Below are 14,783 nucleotides of genomic sequence, written 5' to 3'. Positions count from 1 at the left end.
TCCTGACCGCTTCGAGAACCACGAGACGGGGGAGCTCGAGGGTCAGTTCTGCCCCATCCGCTCCGCGACTGTGGATGTCCCCAGCAACGTCACAGGTTTACGGAAGCTACCACCTTGCCCTCTGCCGACCCCGGGGCCACGGCACAGAGCAACAATGCTCCCCTTTCTTACTCAATACCCTCCCGTCGCACGTGACCGGCCGGCGCGCCACCCCTTAAAGACGGAAACGGAAGATCTGGAAAGCGTGAATGGGGAAGCTGGGTTTGAAGAAGGTAGTCCAGTGACGTAAGAGCAGCAGCAGTGACAGCTGTCGATTCTGAAGGGGACTCCTTCCAGCAAGGTGGTCGTGCAGGCACCCCCGCCTCTCCTGGCTCAGACGGCGGCTCACGTCCTGCAGGCCGGGACCTCAGGACAAGACACGTCTCCACAGCTTTTCAGAAGACTGGGCTGAGGGAGTCTCTCCCTGTGGAACTGGAGCTGTCTGAGGACCCGTCCTGGGAAGCAGGGTGTGAGGCGAGCAGGCCCGGGCTCCCCTCTCCTGACTGCTTCGAGGCCAGCGCCACCTCTGCAGTGGTCAGACCCAGCCCTGCGCAAGCTGTCGGACAGGTGGAGGCCGGCGCGAGAGGCCAGAAGCAGGAGCGCGGCGCGGGCGGGGCCCGGGCTGCTGCTCCGCGCCTCCCCCCTCGGGGTCTGTTTGGCCACAGAGGAAATGCAGCGGCCCGTTTAGGCCTGCTTCATTGACAAACAGTACGGAGGGCGGCTGTGCGCCTTTCTTCTATCGCGCGGCTAATTTTAGAGCGGGTTCTTTCCTGTGCCCGGGTCTGTTTTAGACAGCCAGGGGGAGACTGCGGGGCGCCGGGATGTCCTGTCACAGGACGAGGAAACGCCTGCTATTACCTGTTGTGCAAGCGGCCTCGAGCCCTGGGCCCAGCCCCGCGAGGTGGGGATGTGCAGCCTGCGCTGGGCAGACGGGGCAGCTCCAACGTGGCCCCTGCGGCCCCAGGGCGTGGGACGTGCTGTCCGTCCAGCTTCCTGGGCTGGAGAAGGGCATTGCTCGAGGGCCTGGAAGCCGGCACAGAACGGGGCCTCCCTTCCTCCGGGGAGGTGGGGCTGGGCTGCGTCGAGCCGCGGATGCCTCTGGGCACCGGGCCGACCTCAGTGCCTGCCCGGTTTGTCAGAGGAGCCCCTCACGCCCCCAGGCTGTGGTGACTTTTGGGAGCGGGGAACTGTGTGCCATCGCCGTTTGGGGGCCAAATCCACCAACGCCAGCCCTGTCACAGGCTTCCCTCCGGGTAACACAGGCCGCCACCTGTAACAGGCGTTCCGCTTTCTCTGCAGGACTTTCCAAGCCTAACTTCATTTTACCTTAAAGATGAAGGCACTCCTGTCTCTTGTCCCAAGGCCTCACACGAACCCCGAGCCCTCCCCGGGACAAGCGGGGAAGCAGCAGCACCCGCCGGGTCCCCAGGGGCGGGCAGCCAGGCCAGAGGTTCTGACTGGTCCTCCGGTCAGCGGGCAGCGGCTCTGGGCCACTCCCGGCCGTCATTCCTCCCCTCCTCTCGGTGAGCTGGTGCCACAGCAGGGATGGAGTGGCCAGGCCTCCTGTCTCTCCCTCCTGAGGCCCTTCCAGGGCACACCCCATCTATCAGTCAATCTGGTGGCCCCCAAGGGAGCAGCAGACCACGCCCCTCTGCACAGCACCCATGGCCACGGGAGCCTGGTTGCTGCCCTGGCTCCCAGCCATGTGCTCACCATCCCAGAAGGGGGTTGGAGGGCAGTGAGAAAGGGTCTGTAACTTGGCCGGCGCCGTGGCTCACTAGGCTAATCCTCCGCCTGGCAGCGCCGGCACACAAGGTTCTTGTCCCAGTCGGGGCGCCGGATTCTGTCCCGGTTGCCCCTCTTCCAGGCCAGCTCTCTGCTGTGGCCCAGGAGTGCAGTGGAGGATGGCCCAGGTGCTTGGGCCCTGCATCCCATGGGAGACCAGGAGAAGCACCTGGCTCCTGCCATCGGATCAGCGTGGTGCGCTGGCCGCAGTGCGCTGGCCGCGGCGGTCATTGGAGGGTGAACCAACGGCAAAGGAAGACCTTTCTCTCTGTCTCTCTCTCTCACTGTCCACTCTGCCTGTAAAAAAAAAAAAAAAAAAAAAAAGGGTCTGTAACCAGCGAGTGGACCTGCTGGCGTGGGTGTCCTCTCCCAGCCACTCCACACTAGGTGGCCAGAGCCCTCTTCCACCTTTAAAAATGTCCCTCTTCCATCCCCATTATGCCTGTAATTCTTAGAACCCACGTTTTGGGAAATGGTGGCGTACAGCCCCCAAAATCCCACGCACTACATCAGGGGCCCTAGAAGTGGTGCCTTAGGCTGCGCCAACCTGTCTCCTAGCGACCCAGGGACGTGGGAGCACAGCTGGCTTGCAGGTGTTGACGGATCTGCCTCAGTCTGAGCTGCCTTCTTGGGGCACGTGGCTTCCCCCGGGGACATTCTCCAACAAAGAGCTGATTTGCAAGTCTCTCTGCGGAAGCTAACTGCAGGCCCGCCTGGTGCTCGCCTCAGAGCCCTGGTTCTCGCAAGTGGACGAGCTTGCCCTCGTCCGCTTCCCGAACGCTCGCAGTTGGGCTGGTCCAGCCTGGCACGTGACAGCTCAGGGGCACCAGAGCCTGATGGACACAAGGCACAGGCTCCAGCCTGGAGTGCCTCCCACCCAGCCAGCTCCCTCCTCACGACTCGCGGCCTCACAAGCTCCGGCACAGCAACTTGAAGGCTGGAACTCACCGAGGACGTGGGTCCAAAGCCACCCACAGCCTCCCTGGCCTCACGCCCTCGCTTCCCGTCTGCAGCCAGGGCCGCTGCGACGCGCACACAGGCTAAGATGAACCTGTGGCCTCAGCGCCCTCGCCGGGTGAGGCCGTCAGCCCCACGTGCTCAGGAGGCTGATTGACATCTGCTGAAGTGGCACCTGCTGAACGGGTGAGGATTCTGTCTCAGGTGGGGATCTTCTCCTGGGAATACAGAAGGCCTTGACTTTTAAAATCAACCAGCACTTGCCTGGTCTGGATCACTCGTCTCTGGCACCCACGGCCCAAGCTTGTCTGTACCTGACCTGCACCTGCTGGCCTCCTTCCAACCCACCCTCTTCCACGTCGGGCTCGCACTGCCTCCCGCTGTCCCCTCAAACCTCTCCCTCAAGGGAGAATGCCGTCCACCACCACCATCTGACTGCCTACAAGTATGGGGAAACGCCCAGCACGGGCGGCGAGAGGCCAGTGGCCGCTGTCTCTGCAGGCGCGGCGAGGCAGCCACGCGGCTCTGTGGCCCCAGCAACTCCCTCGCTGGAGAGCGGCCTTAGGAAAGGCAGCCGGGGTCAGCCCCAGGGTCTCTCCACTGATGCTGCCTGTGTGTGTGCGTGTGTGTCTGACGGTCACTCAGAAAGGAAGGCCTTGTGACAGCAGCCGGAGCCCCAGGAAGCGGGCAGGAAGGAAACGCAAGAGGAAGGGGGCACTGTGCCGGCTGAGCTGTAATTCACACGCCCGCGGCCGGCGCACAGGAAGAGACTGTTTGCTTTGGCGACTGAGCTCCACCAACATGGAACCGATTCCCTGTGTAGGATCCAGTGTTTGCTCCAACTCCTGCTCCCAGGGCTGTGTCCTGGCGACGGCTTCATGTCGCCGCAGAGCTGTGGGAGGTGGGACCTCAGGGCAAAGGCGGCGGCAGAATGTTAAGTCAGAGCCAAGCCAGCCTGGCCTGCGTCCCCTTCCTAGCTCCCCGCGGACAGAAGTTCAGGAGAGGAGGAGGCTACTTGTGTTTCTGAACAGTGACCCCGGCACGGTGTGGCCGTCTGGCCACACCAGGAGGCAGCGGGCAGACGCCGTGCGCTCTGCTTCCCGTGTTTGGTTTTTCCACCACCTGCACGTGGAACACGGGAAGACCCCTCAGAACACGCCTCCCCAGCTCACAGCCGCTCTGCTGCAGTGCCAGCCGTGTCTCCCACACCTGTCCCTGGGCAGCCCCACCAGCACAACCCCGCCGTGTGCCCACTTTTCCCCAGGTTCTGGGGGCTCCAGGTCTCACTGGTGAGCACGAAGGTTCATTCACCAGCCCCTTCTCGGTCTACCTGCGTTCCAAGCTGAACCAAAGCAAAACAGGAAGTAATGCAAATGGGAAATTTTAACTGTTTTCGTGCAAGATACACACGGGATTTTCCTGTCCACTGCACAGGGAGGAAAGTGCCCAGCAAGGCACGGCGTGTGGACGCGCCCCAAGCTGGAGCAGGGTGACACCCAGAGCCGTGCCCCGCCCCTGGCCAGAGCCGCTTCTCGCCGCGTCTTTGACAGCAGCCCTCAAGGCTGACAAGCGAGGCGGCGGCCTGGCTCGAGCTGTTCTGCTTTATAAGCAGTCGCCGGATGTCGGGCTCCACGTTTATCTGCTCCTGGTCCTTCCTCGCGGCACCCTGCTCACCTGCAGCTGAGGAGGAGGTGGCCACACCTTGTGGTCTGCGCCCGCCTTCTCTCATCCATGCCTGTGCTCAGAGCAGCCTTTCAGATTTTCGTCTTCAAAGATTTATTTGAAAGGCACAGAGTTGGGCTGGGGGAGGATCTTCTATCCTCCGGTTCACTCCCCAGATGGCCACAACAGCCAGGGCTGGGCCAGGCCAAAGGCAGGAGCTTCATCGAGGTCTCCCACGTGGGTGGCAGGAGCCCAGCCTTTCCCAGGCCATTAGGAAGGAGCTGGATTGGAAATGGAGCAGATGGGGCGGGAACCAGCGCCAATACGGATGCCAGTGTTGCAGCGGCAGCTTCCTGGCTACCCACAGCATCGGCCCCTACTTTCATCCTACATGAGCAGCGGCCCTCAGAGGCTGGCGTGTGCTCCGAAAGCTTAGCCTGGGTTCACGGTCAGCGAAACAGCTAGCCATGGTGGTAAAGTAATAAATAGGATAAAATGATTAAAATAGCCTGCTCTGTTTTCAAAAACATAGGATACCGATCTTAATGAGTAACAACAGTGTCAACAGTGGGGTGGGTATTGTGGCACAGCAGGTTAAACCGCCACCTGGAGTACCCTCACCCTGTATCAGCTGCCTGCTGACGCGCCTGGGAGGCAGCAGGTGAGGTCCAAGTGCTTGGGCCCCGGCCTCCCACAGTGGAGACCTATATGGAGCTCCTGGCACCTGGCCAGTGCTGGGCTGGCAGACGCCAGGAGCTTCTTCTGGGTCCCCCACGTGGGTGCAGGAAACTTGGGCCGTCCTCCACTGTTTTCCCAGGCACATTAGCAGGGAGCTGGATCAGAAGCAGAGCAGCTGGGACTTGAACCATTGCCCACATGGGATGCCAGTGCTACAGGCAATGGCTTTCTTTACCCGCTACGCCCCAATGCCAGCCCCATAAATAAATATTTTACAAACAGTGTAACTGCACAGGCGGGAAGCCCTGAGACACTGGGGAATGCACAGGGCCAGAGGACGCCACTTTCCTGCACCCTGTGCCCTGCTCCAAGGCTGGGCCTCCCCGTGGTGGCCTGAGGGACTTGACAAAGGTCACTGTCTAACTGCAGTTTCCTGTGTGGCAAGGCCCCGCCTGGGAGGGTGTCCCCTGCCTCACTCCCAGGCTCCCCCAGGCACAGCGATGAATCCCATCTTGGTGGCGCCCCAGCAAGATGGCCAGCTCCGCAGGGCAGGCCAGCGGCACCCCAGCCATCTGTGCACACTGACCCCAATGCCACCAATGCCATGTACTCCCTGGCACGTGAGTAGGTCTGTGCAGCTCTGAGGTAACTGAGGCAGCCAACATGGCCTCCCACGAACCTGGTGTCAGCTCGTGAGGCCTCTACTCCATCAGGGCCAGAGGGGCCTGCTGCTCTCTGCTTGGATCTGCCTACAAGTACCCACTCAGCCAGCAATTCCCAAGAGGCCCCAGGCCGGGGAGCCTGCTCCCCAGAGGGCAGTCCCGGGCCGCCCAAGGCGAAGTAAGGAAGGTGAGGGACAGCTAGAGGGCTGAGCGCCATGAGGCAGGTCAGGATGCACTCAACTCTAAGCTAAACGCTGAAGGGCCAGGACAAGGAGGGAGCTGACTGCTCCCCAGGGCTGGTCAAGGCAAGGAAAAGCCCAGTGGGGGCGGCCTTCCCGCGTGAGAGGAGGGAACGGGGGTAGCGCGGCGGCACGGCAGTGGGGCCAGGCAGGGCTGGCAGGCTGCAGCGCGGAGTCCAGTCATGTCCTACAGCAACGGGGAGCCCCGGGCGTTTTGAGCACTGTGGGAGACGTGATCCGTGTTTTGTGAAGTTCGTGGCACAGCTGTGGGAGACACGTGTCATGTGCATCAATGCCCTGGGCAAGGTTGGCACTGCCGAAGGCCTAGAAGCCTCCAAGCACATCCTGTGCAGCCACGGCCCTCCCGGAAGTGCCTCTTAAAAGGGGAACCTAAAATTCAGTGCACTCCAGTCTTTTAAAAAGTTTTATTGTGTGTGTGACACACAAAGGAACTGATAAAACACGCATGTGCTCCTGCGACGGTAAGGACGCACACGGAGAAGCCAGCTCCTCCCTGGAGACGGCCGTCCTCCCGCGCCGGGGGCCACTCCCTTGTTCTTGCAGCTTTTCCTTCTCCCTCCGTCTTCCCCACAAGCGGCCGGCAAGGTCTGGTCCTCATGACTTCCTCCGCCAGACTTGCTGAGGGGGACACGCTGCTCACGCCACCTGCTGGCTGCCGGGAGCTCATCTGTCTAGCCAGGATTTCGGCAGCGCCTGAGCTGCACACATCCTGAGTGTGCAAGAGCTCACCCCACTGCCCTCTGCCAAGTGGGTGAGAGATCCTGTGTGGCACTGCACTGTGCTGGTGCGGTGTTCTCCTTCCAAACGTCGGTGATCTGACGGGACAGTGCGACTCCAGCTACTCCAAAAGGTTTAGGGTGGGCTCCTCCAGTCAAGTCCTCACAGTCTGTAAGTCTCCAGGGGTCTCTGCGTCAGTGGTGCAGGCTGACCCCGTGCCAGGCAGCAGAGCTCTGGAGGGCTGGACCCTGCAGGCCCCAGGAGGCTGGCTCTCCTGCTTCCACAGTGATGAAGGCCACTGCGGGACGGCGGCTGGGGCCACTGCAACAGCTTCAGCTTCAGAGAGGGACAGAGAAGGGGAGAGGGTGGGGGAAGAGATAGATGCAAAGCTTCCATTTGCTGGTTCCCTTCCTGAATGCTGCAACAGTCACAGCTGGGCCAGGCCAAATCCAGGAGCCAGGAACTTCATGCTGGTCTCCCACACGGGTGCAGGGGCACAAGCACTTGGACCACCTTCCACGGCCTTCTCAGCACATCAGCAGGGAGCTGGATTGGAAGCCGAGCAGCCGGGACTCAAGCCGGTACTCCAAAGCACAGGATGCCGGTGTCGCAAGTGGCAGCTTAACTTGCGGTGCACAATCGTTCCCAAAGATCAGGCCTGCTACCCTCCCTCCCTGCTCGTCCTGCGGGGCCACACAGGGTGTGCACGGCTGTCTCCTGAGGAGGGACCAGTGTGACCCGCGTGTCGGCCAGGGGGGAGACGGGGATGGCGGTGCTCAGCCTGGCAGAGCCTGGGGAAGGACGTACATGGTCTGAGAGGTGCTAGTGGGTTCGATCCAGGCCCGCTTGGGCTGCACGTCAGAATGTGGGGACATGGTCACTGCAGAAGAGGCTGCTGGGAGGGGTGCAGCCTTGGTTTACCTGATGTCCCCTGGCCATGGGCTAGGCTCCTGGGCAGTCCCCAGCAGGCCCTCCCCCTGGCCATGGGCTAGGCTCCTGGGCAGTCCCCAGCAGGCCCTCCTGCCCCCGGGGCTTGGGTTTCCAGTCGCCCAGGGTTCTATCCCTCAGCCACACCGAAGCGCCCTGTCAGCCTACAACGTGTCCTGGGCATGGACGCCCACGTTTCCTGTAATAGCAAGACTTGTCATCGCAAACCTCTGGAGTGGTGTGACCGTGGGATCAACCACTGACTAGGGTGAACACGCTGCCCTGCCCCCCCTGCCCAGAACCCAGACTTTGCAGAGAAAGGAGGAGCACAGGAGGGAGGGGGGGACGTGCCGGAGCCGCAGCTCCCAGCAGAAGTGACAGAAGAGGCCAGACACTGAGCGGGAGCTGCCCAGCTGCAGCCCTGCCCCCCGCCCCCGCACGCAGGCTCAGCTCTCGAGTCTTGAAAGGAAATCCCTATTTCCTCTGAAAGCAAAAGCTACAGACAAGAAAGCCCTGATGAACACAGACCTGGACCAGGTCGGACACGAGCTGAGCTGTCTCTAAGACAGAAAAAACAGCTGTCTGCTTTCCCTTTGAACCAAGCGGACATTTACAAAAGCCAGGAATGGACTGGACACAATCCCTAGGGGTCTGTCTGGGGGTCGGCGCCGGTGCTGGTGGAGGGAAGAGCCTGACCCTGCCACCCCACAGGGACGGCTGGGCCCACGAAGCTGACACAGGCCGGCCCTCCACAGCCTCAGCCCAAAGGCTCTGAGAGCCCACGCAGGGTCCAGTGACAACATAAACGGGCTCGCCCTCCAGTCCAGCAGGGCACGGTCAGGAGGAAGTCGGAGCGGCCCCTTGGGTGGGCTCCGGCCAGAGGCTCTGGGGTAAGAAAGGCTCTAGGTGCACTTCTCTTCTGTCTGCAGGTTTCGTCCTTGTCATCGGACTGGTGACGTTCTACAGAATCGGCCCGTACACCAGCCTGGCCTGGTCTTGCTACCTGGACATCGGCGCCTGCCTGCTGGCCACCCTGGCGGCCGCCATGCTCATCTGGAACATTCTGCACCGGAGGGAGGACTGCATGGCGCCCCGCGTCATCGTCATCAGCCGCTCCCTCACGGCGCGGTTTCGCCGCGGGCTGGACAACGACTACGTGGAGTCCCCGTGCTGAGTCACCCTACTCAGGCTGCACCAGAGTAGCCACCGGCACGGAACAGCCCCCTCACGGCCTGTGCAGTGGGTGGGTGTGGGTCCCCACGCACGCCGCTGTGGGACACATGTACATTCACTACGTTACCCATGCGTATGTTATATGTCTATGTATCACGGGTGCCACCCACTGCTGACACGGCTTCCCAGCCAGGCGCGTTCTGAGGGTGGATCCGCTCTGGAATCTGAACAGGCGAGGCGGTGGCGTGGCTGCCCTGCTCTCCACTTGGTTTGGGGTTAATTTATTCTGCATCTGCCGAGAGAGCGTCCCCGCTTGTATTTACTTTGGTAAAGCCAAACACCCAGGAAGGTTTTGTTGAAACACTCGTGGTATTCCTTGTGATCAGGATTGATAACCAGACAGTGATGGTTTTGGGACAGACCTGTGTTAGCAGTATGTGCTGTTCCTGATTATTTTTCTAAGTTAAAATAAATGCAAGCCTCCTAACTGTCTCAAACTGTGTTCTGTTCGTCTACACTGCCACACGGGGAAAGAACTGTATCTGCTTTCTGTGGTCCTCACTGGCTGGCACAAGTGAAGGGGTCAGGTGAGCTCTGAAGACCAGTGGAGCACCTGCCCCGCTTCCTGTTTCTCGGAAGTCCGTGTGCCCCGGCCTCTGAAGGCCATGGACACGGTGGCCCCCTCCTCGGGGCAGGAAGGCAGGCTACTGCCTGTAAGGAATGATTTCCAAGGAGGGGTGGGCACTGTGGTGCTGAGGGCCACTGGCCACACTGGACCCACAGCACAGTGCTGGTGTGGGTCCTGGCTGCTTGCTCCAGACCTCACTCCAGCTAACGTGCCCGCGGAGGCAGAGGATGATGGTCCAAGTGCTTGGGCTCCTGCCGCGCACCTGGGGACCAGGATGGAGCTCCTGGTTCCGTTTCAGCCTGGCCCAGCTCTGGCCGCTGTGGGCATTCTGTGAGTAAACTCAGTGGATGCAAGATCCCGTCTCTTCCCTCTCTCTGATGCTCTGTCTTTCAAATAAAGAAATAAACCTCAACATTTTTTTCTAAGGAAATTGGTTCACTCCTCCCCAAATCTTTTCAAGATTTATTAATCTGAAAAGCAGAGTTACAGTAAACAAAAGAAAGAGAGGTGTTCCATCGTTGCTTCACTCCCCAACGTGTGTGACGGCCAGGGATGAAGCAGGCCAAAGTCAGCAGCCAGGAGCTCCGTCAGCTCTCCTGTCATGGAGGCAGCGCCCTCAGCACTTAGGCCATCTTTTGCTGCTTTCTCAGGTGCATTAGCAGGGAGCTGGCTTGGAAGTGGAGCAGCTGGGATTTGAACCAGCACTCAGAGGACACGCTGGTATTGCAGGTGGCATCTTAACTTGCTGTGCCATGGCACTGGGCCCCCAAGAAAAGCCTTTAATGTATCCTCCGCGGAGGTGAAGTGCTTGGTGGGCATCAGCTGTGCTGTCCCTGCATCTGGAGGAGGGGGTATGCCAGAGATCCCCAGGTCTCTCTCCCCATGAACACAGACCTGGACCAGGTCAGACACGAGCCGAGCTGTCTCTAAGAAAAAACAGCTGTCTGCTTTCACTTTGAACCAAGCGGACATTTACAAAAGCCAGGAATGGACTGGACACAATCCCTGGCCAGGCAACATCTGAGACCTGCACCTAGGGTTAAAACTGGCCTGCGGCCCAGAGCCCAGAACCTGGACCTCAGGGCTGCCCAACCACCACTGAAAGCATGGCCTTGGTTCCCAGCCTGGACGTCTCCCTTGACTAGGCCACGCCTGACCTGGGTCACTGGGAGGCAGGACCATTTCTGGCTTCTAATAGAACAGACTGGCCGGCGCCGCGGCTCACTAGGCTAATCCTCCGCCTAGCGGCGCCGGCACACCGGGTTCTAGTCCCGGTCGGGGCTCCGGATTCTGTCCCGGTTGCCCCTCTTCCAGGCCAGCCCTCTGCTGTGGCCAGGGAGTGCAGTGGAGGATGGCCCAGGTGCTTGGGCCCTGCATCCCATGGGAGACCAGGAAAAGCACCTGGCTCCTGGCTCCTGCCATTGGATCAGCGCGGTGCGCCAGCCGCAGCGCGCCGGCCGCGGCGGCCATTGGAGGGTGAACCAACGGCAAAAAGGAAGACCTTTCTCTCTGTCTCTCTCTCTCTCTCACTGTCCACTCTGCCTGTCAAAAAAAAAAAAAAAAAAAAAAAAGAAGAAGAACAGACTGACACTGGTGCTGATGGGTAAGGCCCGGAGCCAGGAGTGAGACCCAGGCCACCACTGCTCCTCGTAACGTCTTGCTTTGCTGCCTTCCACCCTCCGGCTGGTGCCAGGCGCTCAGTTAAAGGGCACTGGGCAGGCCTCTAGCACTCAGAGCCCCACCCTGCTCCAGGCGGTTGTCTGAATGATCTGTCAGAATCAATGGTGAATGGTCAGTGCTTTCAAACACCACAACTAACCATGACTGAAAAGCCACTGCAGCCTGGCCATTCCTGACACCCAGCACGCGGCACCGGAACAGCCAGCTTCCCGTGCACGGTCAGCCCATGGACACCCACATCCTCCTCTCACTTGCCTCCCGCTCGGCTTTTTTCTTACAAGGGATTTTACTGTCATTCCTCTGATAAGCATCAAAGAACAATGGAACAAAAGAATACTGCAAACTTTTAAAAGAAAAATGGAGTAATTAAGACACGGCATCATGCACACAGCTAAATAAATATCCACTACAGCGCTGAAATTGGCCATGTGGTCAGTACAGTCGCGATCGCATTTATGCTAATTGCAAAGTCTCCCTGGCTCGTTTCCAGAACCCTGGCCGGTGTGGGAAAGGCCTTTCTGGATGGAGCAGAGGGCTGGCCGGTCTCAGGAAGACAACGGAACAGGGCACGCACTCGCTGTCACAGAGACCGTCACGGAAAGGGCGCAGGGCTCACGGCAGGCACAGCTTCCCTCCCGCGTCACCGTCACTCTTCAGCGCTTTGTCTCCCCTTGGTAAATTACAATCTGCCAAACGCTCTCACACAGAACTCCCGGCTGCTCTCACGAGAGCATGCTGATGGCCAGGCCTCTCGTAATGTTCAGTGTTTGCCTTTATCAAATGTTTCTGTTCAGGAGCAATTACCCCTGAGGAACAGGTTTTGGCAACATTCTACAACTGTAACGCGTCTGACAAGAAGCATCAAGAGCACATTAAAATAAATCAGAACAGTCAACCACAGCCCAAGAGGCCAAGAACCCGGTTCCAGGCTTCCTATGCCCAGGTGTGCAGCACAGCACACCCTCCGTGCTGGCAGCACTCCACTGAGCTGGAACACCACGAACCTCCCCACGATCACGTGGTCACCGAAGAGCCAATGATTCAGTCATCTAGTTTAGAAGAAAGGCCTACAGGAAGCTGAGGGGCCAAAAGGTGGCCCAGTGCCCTTAACGACTCGGGGCGGGGAATCCTTACCTCTTGATGAGTTTGATGGATCTGAAAGCTTCATCCATGTCTCCGACCGTGACAGAGAAGCTGAAGTTGAGCACGGCGTCCCGAGTGGGCTTGTCGCAGTCCTCCAGCCCCACAAAGTCCCGCAGGGGCCTCCTGACCACCATCTGGGGCGTGCAGTGACATCCCGAATCCGCCCTGTCTTCTTTGTCTGCTTCTCCGGGCTAAAAGACAAAGGGCCCCATTCACCGGTCAGTTCAGGCACAAGGCGACACGGCACCCGTGCTCTTGGTCCACATCGTGAGGCAGGGAGTCCAGGTCCACAGACAGACGTGGCCTTGAAGCCCTTGCCCAGCAACGGAGACACGCAGGGTCACTGCAGGCGACTGCAGCTCTGGCTCTGGCTGAGACCAGGGGGAACTAAGGGCTGACGTGTGGGGACTGGGTGAGACGCGACATCAAGTCTTCAGCTGTTAAACACGATACTCCATCTCCCAGGCCGCTCTGTGAACCACAAAGACTTTTCATGAGTGGTAGACCACCAAGTCAGACATGCATAGTACCTGTGAGGTCTCCTACAACTAACAACTTTCCCAAACGATGACCTGGGTTAACAACTCCATTGCTTTTCAAGAGCCCTCAATCTAGTGATCTGCCCCCTCCCGGGCCCAGAAGGAGAAGAGGTGTTGCACGGGGTCCTGACGAACAGCACATGGTGCACAGTGTGCTGGGCCAACATCCTCATCTGGGTGTCTGTCTACAGCTGGCATACCTTGAGATATGAGCTCCTAAGAGGCAGCCGTCCTGTCAGCCCTGAGCCCACCTGAGAGAGGCAGGAGCTGCTGGCACCACCTCCAGGCCCAGCCCTGGCTGCCCTACTCTGACCCCGGGGAAGAGGGACCGTCATGCTTGGGCATGTCGCCGGCTTCACACCTGCTGCTGACCCACCACTTCTCGAAGGGAAGGCCTGCCAGCTGCAGGTCCCACGGCCCCTTCCCACACAGACTGCGGCCTGGGAAGCACTTCCGAAACAGGCGGATTTGTCAGGCCTAGGTGTGGAGGGCCCAGCACAGAGCACAGCCCAGCCTCTGAGGCAGCCCAGGGTGCAAGGCCCACGCCACAAAACAGGACCAGCCAGGCAGCAGGCTCTTGTCGCTCCCCCTCTTCGTGGAGGAACGACACAGGACCCTGCGCTGTTCTTTCGTCTGCTCGGCCCTCCCCGGGTTTGCTGCTGGTTCTTCCCGGGTTGGCTACTGTCCCTTCCACCTCCGTGGAAGGGCAGTTCCCCCTGGCCACATTCCCCACTTCCGCAGGGGAGCGGCACTCTGCCGGCCGGCTCTCTCGGGGGCTGCACAGGTGTTCCCCTTAGATGTTCCCCTTAGATGTTCCCGGTGCATGCCGTCTCTCTCCTCCTTTATAGTCCTCCTCCGCCAATCCCAACTCGGCTGCCCACACACCGAGCACGCTGCTTTCCTCCAATCAGGAGCAAGTCCTACAGTTTATTGGTTGAACTGGAGGCAGCTGTGTAGAAGCTGTTTTCTTCTCTCCCAGCGCCATATTGTGGGAGAGCAGGTGCATAGAATAAGTCTTAATTCCAGTAACTTAGTCCAGTCCGAATTGCTCCCCACAGATCCCCCTTTCTTTTTATTTTTGGCGTTGATACGCGCCTGTCTTCGGTGTCCCGCGGCACACACTCTGCTCTACTTGCTAGAGTTGCCACAGGTTCTTACAAGTCCTATCAATCAGGCAAACCGAATCCGGGTCCTCTCTTCGCCATGTTGTGAGGAGGTTTTTAGGCGCTGATGCGTGCCTGTGTTCGGTGCCCTGCAGCGCATGCTCTGCTCTGCCTGCAGGTGCTTACAAGCCCTATCAGGCAAACCGAACCCAAGCCTTCTCATTGCCATATTGTGGGGAGGCTTATTGGTGTTGATTCGTGCCTATCTTCGGTGACCTGCAGCTCATACTCTGGTCGAGCCGCCTGCTGGTGCTTACCGCCTTACTAATCAGGCAGACCGAATCCAAGCCTTCTCATTGCAGTATTGTGGGGAGGCCATATTGATGTTAATTCGTGCCTGTCTTCGGTGACCTGCGGCGCATAAGCTGCTAGCCGCCCGCAGGTGCTCATCGCCTCACTAATCAGGCAGACCGAATCCAAGCCTTCTCATTGCAGTATTGTGGGGAGGCCTTTCTATTTCTCTATTTCTCTATCTCCGGGCATTCCTATTTCTCCCATTTTACTTCTGTCTGCCAACATTCCTATTTCTCTCATTTTACTTCTATCTTCCAGCATTCCTATTTCTCTCATTTTACTTCTAAACTTCTGTTTCTCTTATCCCCGCGGCTTCCCGGCGCCCGCCCCGAGGCTGCTTCTCGGCGGCTTTCCGGCTCTGAGCCGCTTCAGCCCGCGCCACGGCCTCGCGCCAGCCCCGCGTTCCCTATCTATTCACGCCCCGTGCTCTCTCTGCACGCGGCGGCTTCCGCGAATGTTTCCGCCACCACCGGCAT

General features: G+C 59.6%; 2 protein-coding genes across 3 annotated transcripts in view; one reads left to right on the top strand and one right to left on the bottom strand.

Annotated features, from left to right (window-relative positions):
• Positions 1 to 9,352, top strand: part of TMEM204 (transmembrane protein 204) — an 18,015-nt gene extending 8,663 nt beyond the window's left edge. Inside the window, exon 3 of the mRNA XM_002723807.5 lies at positions 8,617 to 9,352. Coding sequence (XP_002723853.1) covers positions 8,617 to 8,861 — 245 coding nt within the window. The 3' untranslated portion in view covers positions 8,862 to 9,352. The remainder of the gene's footprint in view (positions 1 to 8,616) is intronic.
• The window catches only part of IFT140 (intraflagellar transport 140), a 93,035-nt gene that overhangs the window by 27,766 nt on the left and 50,486 nt on the right, over positions 1 to 14,783 (bottom strand). For both annotated transcript variants that reach the window (XM_051830267.2, XM_051830269.2), the window contains one exon: positions 12,303 to 12,502. In XM_051830267.2, the coding sequence (XP_051686227.2) occupies positions 12,303 to 12,502 (200 nt within the window). The remainder of the gene's footprint in view (positions 1 to 12,302; positions 12,503 to 14,783) is intronic.

The sequence above is a fragment of the Oryctolagus cuniculus genome, chromosome 19, assembly GCF_964237555.1.
Source record: "Oryctolagus cuniculus chromosome 19, mOryCun1.1, whole genome shotgun sequence".
NCBI lineage: Eukaryota > Metazoa > Chordata > Mammalia > Lagomorpha > Leporidae > Oryctolagus > Oryctolagus cuniculus.
The sequence above is the reverse complement of the archived record's forward strand: the minus strand, read 5'-3'. Positions and strand labels throughout refer to the sequence as shown.